Below are 14,570 nucleotides of genomic sequence, written 5' to 3'. Positions count from 1 at the left end.
AATGTCTTGCAATGCATTAATTTGTTGAGTTTATTTACACCAGAAGATGAATGGTTTTGATGACATGTTATCAGAACATGATAATCTCATACCAAGGATTATAAGAATGTATGCGTGAGGTTACTGTGATCCTCGGTAACAAGCGACCACTAGTTCACAGCTACATAGTGCCTACCAGAAGGTGGCCTTACTCGTGATTTGTCCATAGCTACTCCTTGTACCAAAATTTTAAAAAGGGAAGTCCATTAAAACTGATTTAGTATATAAGTGAAATACAAAAGACAGATTACACTTGAAAAAAACAGAGTAGTTACAACCTTCTGAAAATACACAAAACCTACTTGCTCAAGATCAAGTCTAGCAGAAGAAAAGGGTTCAACTACAGAGAGTGTTTTAACTGTGCCAAACACTTTCACAACAGCCTCTTCCCCTCCTATTGAATAACAGTAACAACAATAACAATAATAAAAAAATCAAGGCAAGTCTGCTGTCTGCTTTGAGTACCGTCTAGTACTCAAAAGAACAAAGGTATTTGTGCACTCATATAAAGAGCAAATTAAAGGAGATTCTGGCAAATAAAACTCGTATAAATGATTAGTATAAAAAATTAGGATACAATTTACACCACTGTTCCATATCCACAGAGAAGTATTTGCAGAAGTAAGATGCATACATGTGTATATAGCATTAGCCAGAGGATTATGTGTAAATAATAATTAACAGTAGTTTGCACAAGGAGTCTCAATACCTTCATTACTCTGATTGCTATAGCTATTTCAGTGCTTAAAAATAAAGTTAGAACTGCCCTAATCTTTGACAGCTTCCTAAAACAGAGAGAATTAGCTATCTGGAGCTTTGTTATAGGTACAAATGAAGTGAATTCATGCTGAAGAAAAATTTATTCTCAATTCAAATTAAAATTCTTCTGTGACTAAATACGCCACCTGAACAATCTAGATTGGGAAGCATGTGTATTAGTATTTCACTAAATGTTCCTAAAACAGAACCTCATTTAAATGAGGTAAATTAGCAAATATTCGGGGAAAAAAAAAATTAGGAGAATTCAGGCCAAATAAAAATCACCTCTTAAGTACAAGCATCACAGATGCACTGAAATCTAAAACTAGACAGGCTATTCTCACAAATACTTTTTATGAAATTCAGCCAAGTTTAAAAAAAAAAAAAACACAAAAACAAACAAACCAAAAAACGACAAGAAAACCCCAACCCTCCCCCTGGCCAACATCTAGGGTTTTTGTATAGTATAGGCTTGCATTACAAGGCTTCTACTTAGCCCTAAATGCCACTAACATAAAATGTAAATGCAATCCTAGAAAGCTGTTTTGCAGAAAAATGAAGGTCCTCATGGGAACTGGCTGTATGTGAGGCAGCCTTGCAGCAGAGAAGGTTGAATGCACTCTGGGCTATGTAAAACTGTAATAAGCAGGTTAAAGAAAGTGATTCTTCTACTTTACTGCTACTTCCAAAACTACATCTGGAGTTCTGTGTCCAGGTTGGGCTCTCCAGTATAAGACAGATATAGACACACTGGAGTGAGTCCAGCAGATGATACCAAGACGAGGAGGAGGCTGGAGGACATGACAAGCAGAACATGGGAGAAATGAGTTTGTTCATCTGTGAGAAGGCTCTGTAAAGACCTAATTGCTGTCTATGACGTAATGAGAGAGTGTAGAGAAGACAGAACTAGATTTTTCTCAGAGGTGCACAGTGATAGAACAAGAGCCCATAGACAATAGTTGGAACATGGGAAATTTTATTCAGTTATTTATTTTCCCACCACAAGTGTGATCAAACACTGGAAAATGGACCCAGAGAGGTTGAAAAAGGACCTATGCAACCTGCTCTAACTTGATCTTGCTTTGAGCAGAAAGCTAACTTACATAGTCTCTGGAAGTCCAACCAACATAATCCATGAATTTAGACATGGATAGCCAGCAACATAGTGCTGATATTGTATAGAAAGTATAAAAATAAAAACTTCATAAATCAACCCGGATTCTGTCTTTGTAGGTAGTGAAACTTGGATCATCAGAAGATGCATTGCATGTCTATACGTTTGAAATTTTGGCACCACAAGTCTTGTGGTGATTCCTTCATAACCAGTGCTTTTAATCCAAGATTTTTCTTCATTTGCCCCTTTGTTCTTTAAGTTATCAAAATAATGGACATAGGTAAAGCATTAATTATTATAATCGTACATCATATAGCCATTATATTAAAGGCTAAAGAACGGAATAATGATTTATTTCTATAGAATACAATGTTAATGGAGAAAATATAAAACTATTATACATTGAAACTTAAAAGATTGCCCTCTGTACGAAGATATACAGATAAATCTCACAGAATTCCTCTCTCCTTAACTAGCAATCAATAAAGATGGATAAAATGTAGTCAGCTAGATTGTATTTCATCTCCTTATCAAAATAATTAGCAACACCCAATCAGTTATACCCATGCAAAAACATTGAAAAGAACAAGCGTTACTGAAATCATAACATGAAAACACGTATCATTAATACTACATCATATAGTCCAAAGTTCACGACACTGAGAAAAGTCAATCGTCAAATTATTATCTCTATCATTTTTTAAAGTCTTAAGTTCTTAAAGTCTTTTTGCTGCAAAATGAAGATCTTTCATATATGATTCAATAACATCCTCACCCCTGAATTCAACACTTCACTCTTACAGAATTACTTACAGAAACTCATTCTAAACCTGAAACAAAGACGATTTCATCTGTTCCTGGAACTGTGATGTACACATAGTAGTTTCTTTTCTGCTTTTGGTTAATTTGGAAAGGCCACAAAAATATTCCAGCTTTGTTATCAGAAGAGTTATTGCACTTCATATTTAATTTCTCACATTTACCCACTGAAAACCTGAAATATCACTTTTTCCCACCCCCCCAGTATTACTCAGTCACTCCATAGCAATACATGAATCTCTTCTAAATAGTCTCCCAGAAAATTCAACTATAACCATTCAAGAGCAACAGGCCATCAGCCAGATCTTTAGGAAATCAAAAGGAAGGGAAATAAGAGTAAGGATTCTAATATGCCTTCTAGAAAACATTTGCCCTCTAGCTCCTATCACCTTCATAGCAGTTTAAATACATACTTGAGGACAGACTTGCATAAAAATATTTGGACATTGCTAGCCTGAAGTCTGTTTCAAGTAGTTACAACAGAGTAAATTTCCAAATTCAGATATCCGCATTTGAAAATGTAAGCCTTGGATATATGAAAAAGTAAATGCACTGAAATATCTCATGACAACTATTCCTGTTCTTTACAAGTCTTCACACAGATGTGTTGGCATACTCACTAATTATAAAAGAATTGGTGGTTTGCTTATGGAAAAAGAAGAATAATTTCAGCAAATTTAAAATGAATAGTTAAATATATTGTAGTAAAAGTTTTCTAATAAAGTAAACTTGGTATGAAAAATACGTTTTAAAGTATTCTTCCGTCACACTGAAACTGGAAGTCCTTAAGATTACATCATAAATTAAGCCAGCTACTGGTAATCGACAGATCAATGAGCCACAGCTGCATGGTAAACGGTGGTATTTTGAAGTGATGTTAATATCCTCTAGAGACACAATGTGACATTCTAGGCATCTGTTTTCCCTGTACACTTCCTATGGTGCAGCTAATTATGGCTTCCAGACAGCCACTAGGAAAGATGACATTAAACCCATTAAAAAACTTAGCTGTTTAAAATGAAATTCTTAAATTCCTTCATAAAAAAGCCATACCCTGACATCAACCACACTGGATGACTGGAAATAGTAACATAAGCATCTAAGTGAACTTCATGAGTTCTGTCAGCAATACAGAGCTCATCTTGAAAGTCTCAGCCTTAGCATCACAGCATCATTAAGGCATCAGCCAGATTAATGTAGACCCGGCCATTCAGGTCTTGATTTTAACACGTTTTTCAGTATCACGCCTGTTTGTTGTGTGTCAACCAACAGGCAAGGTTTTTAAAAGAGGGAAAATATTTTCTAATTATCCATATGTCTCAACCACATTGACAGTTGAGTTTGCAAGTTACAAACTGGAGGATGATAGCTATCAGTGACCAATATGTAAATAATTCTGGAAACATTCATCCAATTTCCTGCCATAGAACAAAACATAAAGTTAGCTATAACACAAGAAATAGAGAAAAGAGGAAAGAATTAAAATTGGGAGAAAGAAGAAATAAGAATACGTATAATGTTTTGCAGACATTACTCACCAAAAACAGAGTTCTGAAGTTGCTCAGATCGCCAAAGAATTCTTCTATGCTTATTGCTTTGGGATCAAAGGTAAAGTATTCTCCCAAATTTTCATACAATTTGGTCATGTTGTTGTGCATGTTGGACAATTTTTCATATTGCTCTCGGGCACTCTCAGCAAAGCTGTAAGGTTTTGTTAAGGAAAATGATTCAAATGTAATCCAATCTAACAGTAAAAAAAAAGTAAAGAAAACTCAGTACAAAGGTTAGAAGTGGAAAATTTCTAGTGTTGTCTTGCTTTCAAATATGACATCATTATGTATTAATGTTTACATGTCTGCAAGTTCATATCAACATAAGGTGGTGGCACACTTTTCCATTAAATGATCCCTTTTCAATGGTGAAGATTTGCCATTAGTAGACTATGCTACTGACTTTATAAATTTCCAAATATTTTGGACATTTTTCTTCTAATAAATGATTAATTTTCTAAAATACACTCTATGAAAAGACATACTGAAAATTAGTTTGCTGTGTGAATCTGACTATAATGTCCCACTCTGTTCAAGTGATGTCATGTCCCCCAAATTATGTACATGTATTTTATCTGTAAAATTTGCGTTGTGCATAACTACCAATGACAAAATTATACAGTATGACATCTAATTTTCTTTGCTTTTTCTTATAGATGCATCATCTTTCTGGATTCTTCAATGCCTAGCCACATAGCTCAGCTCATGCTTCAGGCTTCCTGTACTAGGCACACTTATTTGGGGTGCGCTCTCAACTATGTAATTTCACAGAACTTATAAAAATGGAATATCCACCCACCTCCCCAGTTAACTGACAAACAGCTTTGAAAAATTATTAGTAAGAAAGACACCATGGAACAATAGAAGTCTTTTTTTCCATTAGGAAGCATGGAAGTCTAGAAATGAGACTGAGATTGACTTCCACCCCAGCAGTCATCACTAACAGTTTGGAGTAATCCTTTTAAATAGAAAAATGTGGCTTTTTTTTCCCCTATGTGAAAAAAAAATATTTTTAGAACAATTAATTTGAAAATACAGGAAGGGTGCAAGCTACTAAGGGACATAATAGTTTGCCTTGAAGCAAGTAAGTTTCAGTCTGCTGTTTTCTTCTGTTGTGGTTGTTTATACCCATGAAGATACAAAGTCCCCCATCACTGTTAAAAAAAACAGCTAGTACAAGATTAAACTAGTTCTGCTGATACTGAATTGTAGCTGATGAAAGTGTTGTGCTGTACATATCAAAACCCAAGAACAAAAGACACAAGTCATCCTCTGAACTACAAAAATCAGGCAGCCTGGCTCCCTGTGGCTTTTACTTGTAATGACTCTCTTGCATGCGGATTCTGATTCTTAATACAGCAGAGCTCATGCTTCAACCTTTCCCCATACTTGAGTTTCTAGTTTGAGACTCTGCCTAGTATCACATTTCTAATTACTCAGTATCTTTGAGATCCCTATCTCTCTGCAAAATAACAAACAACCTGGAAACTAATTAGGGGAAAGAGACATACAGAGAAATCGTACAAACCATTTATTTTTGAGATTAGACTAAACCCAAAAATGATTCTTCAGAAAATAGTCAACAATTGCAGAATAAAGAAATTCAGGTGGACATTCTATGCATAACATTTCGGTAGTGTTTGGATACTGCTGAGTACTTAGAAGGCTTTCATTTCACAAGATACATGCAAGAGCAAGAAGGCTGAAAATATCTTCCATTGGAAAGAGGCCTAATATTTCACTTGGATTTTCCCGCTCTACTAATGGGAGGTATGTAAATAGTCATTTAAAAACTGTTTTTTAAAAGTATGATCAAAAACTTTATATAATGCAAATTTTCCTCCTAAGAAACTTATTTTCCAAGTAATCCTCTCTTCTTCATTAAAGCCTCAGCAGCATAAAAGAAAAGTTGTATTCGTTTGTCAGCTTATACAGTTCATTTAGAATGGCAAAAAGAAGAAACCAACAATGCAATGGATCTTAATATATAAATATCAAGATTTTGAAACAGTAATATCTACCTATATAGTTTCATACCAGTGCAAACACAGTAGTAATACCTATATTTTCAATTTATTGAAATGCAGTTTAACCTGCTTGGTTAGAATTTCAAGCTTGGACTGTTGAATTGCTCATCTTAACACAAGACATACTTGTTATAGTTCAGTCTTCAATGACATTTAACTGTACAAAAGGAAATGAAAGTTTAATGGCAAGACTATGTTAAATAGGTAATAATGGCACATTACTGAATTACTGAGCACAGTCTAAAAATTTTAGAAAAACATGAATTGCATTAGAGTCAGCAGACTACTGTGTTGAACAACTCACCAAAAATACTAGGAAAAAGAAATACGAAGGTATATAATTATACAAATTGTATCTGTGGTTCCTTTAAAAACAACCTCTTATAACATAAAACCAAATCAATATACTAAAAACGACTGAAAAGTCTGAAACAAAAAAAGAAAAAACCTTCGAACATTCCAGATTTCAAATTAATTCTTTGAGAGAAATCTCCCAGAGTCAAATTCTCCGTTCAGGTTGCACATTCAACATGAGAAATAACAACAGTAATCACTAAAAAGAAAAAAAAACAATACTGCTATTGAAACTAGAACATATTTTAAAGCAACGCTGTAGAAACATACACTGTAATTTCAACATTATTATTTTTTATCTAATTAAAGTGCCAAACTGCAAATAAGAAATACCATTAACAGATGGCTTGTAAGACAAAACAATGTTGGTAAGATGAATTAATATGATGACAAAAGACAGAATACATCTTCATACTTATAAAATATTAGTAACTTGAAACATCACCTTGAAATCTACTAATTCAAGTCATTGCAAAGACTTAGTCAGAGAAGCAAAGCCATACTTGCCTATACTATTTCATGAAAAAGCCTTGATGAAAAATCTAAGCTATCAAAACTTTGCATAGTAGAAATACTTAATTACAACAGTTTTCATTAATATAGTTTGAAGCTTTAATGAGTGCTCATTTAAAAACTGTAAACAAGGTTTCATTCTTACTATTGTAAACCACAACAAAAAATCACAGAACTATGAAGTATAAAGATGCTTGTTCAACTAAGAGAAATTACTTTATTCACAAGCTTGTTTTTCCACATACACACATTTTTTTCGTTTCTTTTATAACCATATAGAAAATTCTAAGCCAAGGCTTTACTCTAAATAATATTATTTGAAAAATTAAGGAAAAAAAAAAAACAAAAAACAACAACAACAAAAAAAAAAAACAAAACAAAACAAAAACAAAAACAAAAAAACACCACCCAAAAAATGACTTGGAAGCATTTTTCCATCTTCAGTACCATACCTATCTCCCAAAATTCCACCTAAACCAAGAAAAAAGGGTTTGTAAAGCTGAATATATGGAGAGTTATTGCTTTACTAAGATTAGTAAATACACAAGTGCAACAATAACAGAACCATACCTAATCACCATCTGGGCAACTTTGTACCTATTATCCTTACTGAAGTTTTGAAATACTTATTTTAGTGGTTACTAGGTAAAGAAAAGTTTATGCACTTTAAGCCATTTCCTTTTTTCATTTTAATACTACTGCAGATGGCAACTACATAAAATTACCTTGAGATTTTCTAAGTGTCACCTTTGAATTTTTGAAGAAATGCTATTGCAGTTTAAAATTTACAGGTGTCTTCCAAAAGCACTATCCTATTTCAACACATCACCCTGAGATTAATAAATAAATTAATCACTGCTCAGTAACTGGCACCAAAAAGTTAACAATATATGCTTTACCATGCAATCCAGTCAAATTCTCTGTATGCCATGTCGCTAAAGAACTCAAAAGAAAATTAAAATGCAAACAAATAACAAAAGAAAACTTTTAAACTACAAAGATGCAGGTAAATGCAAACCATTAGCTTTCATTATTCTATTACTTATTAACTTTTGTTACCAAATTTCAGTTATCTACTAATTCTACTTTTTCCTGTCTTCTTCCTGTTATAAGAGAGGCTGGGGAACTTCCACATCTCCTTTTTCTTTCTTTTTTTTTCTTTCTTTTTTTTTAAAAAAAAAAAAAAGGATTTTGTTTATGTGTTTGCATTACAGCTGCCAAGTTTCCATCCAGTTCCATGGTTTGCTTGACAACGACCACCACCAGGAAGGGAAAAAAAAAAGTTTAGATACCCAGATGAATAAGATTTCTGCAGTGAGAATATTAAGTGTAGTGTCATTGTCAGAATACAAGTAAATATTAGTACGGCTGTAATGACTGAAAATATCTTTTCTGTAAGTCAATGATTTTTTACACTTTGAAATATGACTAGATGACTACAGTTTGCTGGCATTTCAGTGCAATGCCGAAATTAATTCACTTAATTAAGCAAGCAATGGATACAAACGTTACCATGACACTATGCTACCACATTATGTCAGAGTTAAAGAATCACTAATTACCATCAACAGTAGAATTAAATTCTTTACGTCCATATTAGGACCATTACCATGGTACTTCCATGCTTTCTCCTGATTTCTTCTGTGTAAACAGATGAGAAAAAAAGATCAGAGAAATCAAGGTTAAAGACCCCAAATCTGCTGGAGGGAAAGTCATCACTTCTACCATACATCTGTTATGAATTGCACATCAATATATCAATAACTTTAATAATAGAGTTAATAAAGTACCTGAACACAAAAAACCCTCACTTGCCCAAAGGCAAGACCTACTACTGTCAGCATTTACGAAGAAAATGAAAGCTAACACTGACAGCATGGCATTCATCAACAATAAATATGTCACAGTAAAAAGAACATTGGTATTTTAACTATAATTATAAAAAATGCACTGGTGTTCCAGCAGTTAAGGAGGCCCCTCTCCAGGGTATATAGTCACTATAAAAATGGAATTTAAGGGATGTTGTCCACAGGTCTGAAACAATAAAACAAACAGACCACAGAGTTGATGTCTTTGATACTTCCAGAAGAAGAAAGAATGCACTGCAAACAAAACGGAGATACCTGCCAGAAACTTCTTAACACTTTCCAAAAGCATTTCAAAGACTGTATAGGAGTTCTTTCGACACGTCCTTCCAGCTACTGGTTACAGGAAGCTGAAAACACGTGAAAGCAGCATTCCATTGGGAGAGTTTTTCATGTAATGCTTGATTCTCAAAAGTTTGTGCTGACACAAAACAAAAATCATTTGAGAAAGAGGCAGCTGGCATTACGCTACAGATGGATTAACTCCCAATAGAGAGCAAAACCACAAGGACAAAAGAAAATAAAGGCCCACTGGGACTAGAGATGGAAGATGTTCTCATTTATAAATATACTCAACCTAAAGGGAAAGAATCAATGTATTTAGCATATTATATAGATTAGAACTATAATGAGGAGGTAAAAAATAATCAGCCTGGGATTTTCTAGAAGTCTGGAAAGTAAAGCCACTTAAAATTTATTTATTTAAATATCTACTTATTTTTCAGCTAACTTCAGTTTTACTGAATGTATGAAGGTTTCTTATTCTACTATACACACTGATCCTAACATTCATTACAGACAGAAACTGTTCTCAAAGGACAGCACAGCATCATTAAAGATACAGAAACAGGGCTTCATTATAAATCTCCATATCATTTCCTTTAAATTTGTCCACACCAGTCTTTTTAGGTGCACTTCTAACTGTTCAATTTTACAGTTACATTTTATATGACACACCGGTTTTAGATAAAAATTATAGTCTATCATAATTTATAATTTACAATAGGAAAACTGGTAATCCATTTACTATTTCCACAGTAAATAACTTTTTTTTCTTAAAATAATGCATTTTTGAAAAATACACAGTGTTTTGTTTGTTAGCTTTAAGTTGCAGGTTGATAAATTGCACTGAGGAGTGCAAAATGTCCATGAACTGTATCATTATGCAATGATAAAGCTCTGAGCCTTCATAACCCTAAATACTGCAAGACTGAAAATATATATGTCAATGTGTATTCTTTCGTTCTTTACTAAATTTACAATTTGAAATCATTTATTATTCTGTTAGCTATTCCAAGCTCTCAAGTACTCACTTACTGTTCTGAAAATTGACAATTTCCATCAGAATGTTCTGTGTCTCAGATAATACAGTTTAATTAAAACTGGCTTATTAAAATTTCCACGACAAATTATATGTTTGAATGTTTCTCTCCTGTCCTGATCTGAACTATGGAATTAATGTCAGCAGTACTTGAAGCAGGAGGGAACGCAGCTGCATATCATAATGCCACCTTATTATTCTGGAGATACACATACACACTACAACTCTTTAAAGCAACAGATATATCTGGAACAACTAACATACCAAAGGTTGATGCTTTGATAAAATTACAATTTCGTTATTAATTCAACACAGAGTGTACAAATTTTAACCGTATAAAACCAGTCTATTATCTTTACTGTGTATTCTGTTATTTTGAAGAAACAGAAGTTAGTTTTACTTCCATTAACTAACTGTCAGTCAGCTCAATCCATAACATGTTACAGCAGACACTGTGGGAAAATGAATAAATGTGCTGAAAAACTGCCTATTCAAATAGCTTGAAAGTAAAATTGTTGGAGCCTGAAATGACATAGTTGGGGGAGAACTAATTAGGCAGAAAGAATTATGTAAATAATCACACAACAGCTGATTTTTGTTTGTATGCCTTTATGATGTATTAGATAGAGCATACAAGGGTGGGATTAAAAAACATTTGTGACACCAATCATCATAAATGTTGCAGTTTACTAATATCAACGTGTGGATCACCAGATTTGCTTGCAAATTAACCTTACTCCTAGGTGGCACTTGACATCCTCAGCAGTAAGAAATTAGCAACAAAAGGAAATTAAGTGTTTTCTATAGCTAGAAGAGAAAGTTTGATTCAATAGTGTCATCATCTTTAATGAAGGATGTACCAGTGCTCTCAGTTTCTAATCTCCAAGCTCATTCGTAACAGAGCATTCTTTGAATTGAACTGGAGAGACACAAACAGAACTTATTAGCTGAAGACAGAAATTCAGCTTTAATAACAGTAAGTCATTTACACTGATAGCTTTATTTTCACCTGCTATCAGTATGTAAACAGATGCTAACAATTTTATCGTTCACACTACATACATAATGTATCTCTGTGACTACACAGAAGACAAGACTTCTGGAGCGTACACAGATAATTATGAATCACAATTATATACCTAATCTTTCCTTCCTCTTGAAAGCCTTTGTTTTCTAAAAACAAAAAAAAATTTACAGAAATCTTCATTACAATATACTTCATCTACCCAAATTAGAACCCAAAGAAACCAAAACCCATAGAAGAAGCCCCATTTTATCTGTTTACACAAAAGCATGTACTTCTGAAGAGCTTAAAGATTCACTAATAAAATATCCATAAAAAGCTCAGTGTGAGAATTTCCTTCTCACTACAAAGCAAATTACCTCATCATTCAACATTCTGACAGAACAGCCCAGAAAAAAAACAACACCACAAAAGAACAGTTGCTTCTCAGTTATCATACAAAGAGGTCTATTCATCTTCCTGGCCTTCATCACATTAGTACCTGAAGAAGTCATTAACTTACCAGAATTATTTAATACAACTGCATTCACTGTGTACAGACACTAGTTCGGTGTTTGTGTTCATGGAAATGAGGCACAGAAAGATCATAACGATCTGATAACAATGCTAGCTGTCACCTGTTCTTTCTCCCTAAATTGCAAAATCATGCTTAAGTTCATGATAATTAACATAAGGCTTTCTGACTTGTCCCTAAATGGCCATAAAACTTTCATCTTTATAAACACTAAAAAAATCTGTCAATGTTTACTTACTTCTAGCTCTAAGTAATCATACCAATTCCTAATTTTCATGCATTCAAACTTCTCAATAATGAAAAGACTATTTCCATTGATTCTACATACACCACTTTACTACGCACAAGAGAAAGCTTATGTCAACATAATTTCAATACTGCCTTTTTTATTTATACTTCTGTTAATCAGGATGCAAAGATCAGAGCTCATTTCTCTAAAAGTCCCATAGGAACTCTCCAGGCAAAAACTGATAAACAAGGGCCTATTTTATAAAATATTCAGTCCAAGGAACAAAGCTCCACAGGCTGTTTCTTAAATTGGTTTATATTGGAAAAGTCTGCTCAAAGACTTATGATGCCGATTTAGGAATTTCCTGTGGTAGCATGAAGAAGAAAACTTTAAAAGTAAATAAGAGCACTTGGCTCCTCAAACAGAACACATAAAAGGCAGCATTTATAAAGCCACAGGCTAGGGAGAAGAGAAGATCTTGTCTATCTTAAATAAAAATATTTTTAAAAATTGGAAAAACTCCAAAATTAGAGCTAGGTATTAACCTAAATTAACGTGAAAAAACTTTTTTTTTTTCTTCAGAGAAAAAGACAGTTGATGACCTCAGAAGTTAAGGTTTTTTTCCAGAATTGTAACAGGGAAATAATCCCCAAAGTCCATATTCCAATTTTTAACAGGAGACAGAAAGATCAAAACAATTTCTAAAAGCACTAGAACTGAAAGCAAAACAAACCTTTCATCCTGACAAAGACAAAGCTTTATTTCTACTGATGAAGTCACCAGAATTTTGAAACTGCTTTTGCAAAAACATGCTGAGAAGAATTGAATTTACTGACACTGCCTGACAGGTGAAAAACATCCTTTTAAGAGAATGGCAAAATGCCATTCATGAATGAAAGGGGTAGACTAGTTAGCTTCATTTGTTCTGAAATGGAACTTGAGAGTGCTGTTAAAAATAAGGAAAAAGATTATGCCAGATGAAGAATGAAACAGATAGATACAGGTATAGATATAACTTCACTCAGTGTATATTGGTTACGTATTTCATGATCTTCCCTCGCAGTTCTTAAGCCTTTTTAGACCTACAGCACGCACTTCAATGTGACGATGGCATGAAGAGGGGGAACTGATGGGAGTGCTAGAACAATGAATACTAGAAGATGACAGGACAGAAGAAAGGCAAAAAGAGTCTTATAAAATCACAGAAGAATGTAAAGAACTCTCCAGTTTATTATTCTAGCTTGGTAATGCTTTACAGGTTATTTTCCTATACTTGTACAAAATTCATACATTTTGCTTAGATCCTTCACAGTCATGGATGACATTTTTGCCTGGAATCCCATATTAAGAAGTCTGAAAAGGAGTCACTCTGAAAAGTAGTCACTCCCTATATGTTTTATGCAGGTGCTTTTCCAGCACCTTTTACAACAGAAATCATCTAGTTCTTAACTCAATTCTCATTTGTGATATTTGGGTTTAAAAATAATTTGAAACAGTACGAAGAATGGTATTTGTAGCTTTTTCAAACTCAAATCTCTCTCATTTTTTGTGGTGGCAAACAATTAATTATAATCACTATTCATGCATTAATTAGAAAGCAACAGAGAAGACATGATAGTCAAGAATGTATCAAACAGAAAATGTTGCAAGAGTAATGGATTTCTAGCATACCTTCCCTGGAGAACAATTAGATAAAAATCTGGTTAGATGAATAAAAACAAGAAAGAAAATAACTAAAATGCAGATAGTACAAACAAAATTATGCTGCAAAATTTGTTTTGCATATTATATTCAAATTAATTAAATGTGACTGTTTCAAATAACACAAAGCATTAACAAACAACGTTCTAAGAGCAATAAAAAAAACTAGTTGTTGATACCTATTTCAGCAAAGCCACAGTAACGTAGCCACTCCTAAAAATATTATATTAGCTTTGGAACACACAATGAGATGCCTTAAACAATAATTACAGCTTTGTGTGCCCTAAATCTTTCAGAGAAACTGCAACTGCATTCACTTGCTCTTTGATCATGCAGTTTTTCCTCAATTTATCTGGATTTAATTAAGAGAGCGATGTTTGAGCTGTCAGTTGTACCCTGTTTTAACAGCCTTCAATCAGAAAATCAGATGGTTCCTTCATCTAGATAAAGTTTTTCAGTTAAGTGTGGGGAAGGAAAAAAGAAGTGACTCCTTATATTTCTAGGTCTCCTTTAATGCAGCAATGTCAGAAGTTCTCTTTCTCATTTTTAGAAATCTGAAAAAGTTCAGATCATATAATGTTTCAAGAGCCTAGATGTTCAAAATCAAGGAGGAAAAGGAATGATTTTATGTCACCTGATAAAAAAGCATAGAATAACTTAATTAAAATTCAGATTTGTTTAGTGCAAACAACTGTTTTAATGAAGTGTTCACAAATTCAAGTGCAGGAGAAAATGAGGGTG

At 33.5% G+C, this 14,570-nt stretch overlaps 1 protein-coding gene across 10 annotated transcripts in view; it reads right to left on the bottom strand.

Annotated features, from left to right (window-relative positions):
* Positions 1–14,570, bottom strand: part of DIAPH2 (diaphanous related formin 2) — a 251,755-nt gene that overhangs the window by 100,857 nt on the left and 136,328 nt on the right. For all 10 annotated transcript variants that reach the window (XM_075161966.1, XM_075161969.1, XM_075161962.1 and 7 more), the window contains one exon: positions 4,270–4,435. In XM_075161966.1, coding sequence (XP_075018067.1) covers positions 4,270–4,435 — 166 coding nt within the window. The remainder of the gene's footprint in view (positions 1–4,269; positions 4,436–14,570) is intronic.

This window comes from Calonectris borealis, chromosome 13 (assembly GCF_964195595.1).
Source record: "Calonectris borealis chromosome 13, bCalBor7.hap1.2, whole genome shotgun sequence".
In the NCBI taxonomy this organism is placed as follows: domain Eukaryota; kingdom Metazoa; phylum Chordata; class Aves; order Procellariiformes; family Procellariidae; genus Calonectris; species Calonectris borealis.
Note: the sequence above shows the minus strand (reverse complement) of the source record. Positions and strands in the feature narration are given on the sequence as shown.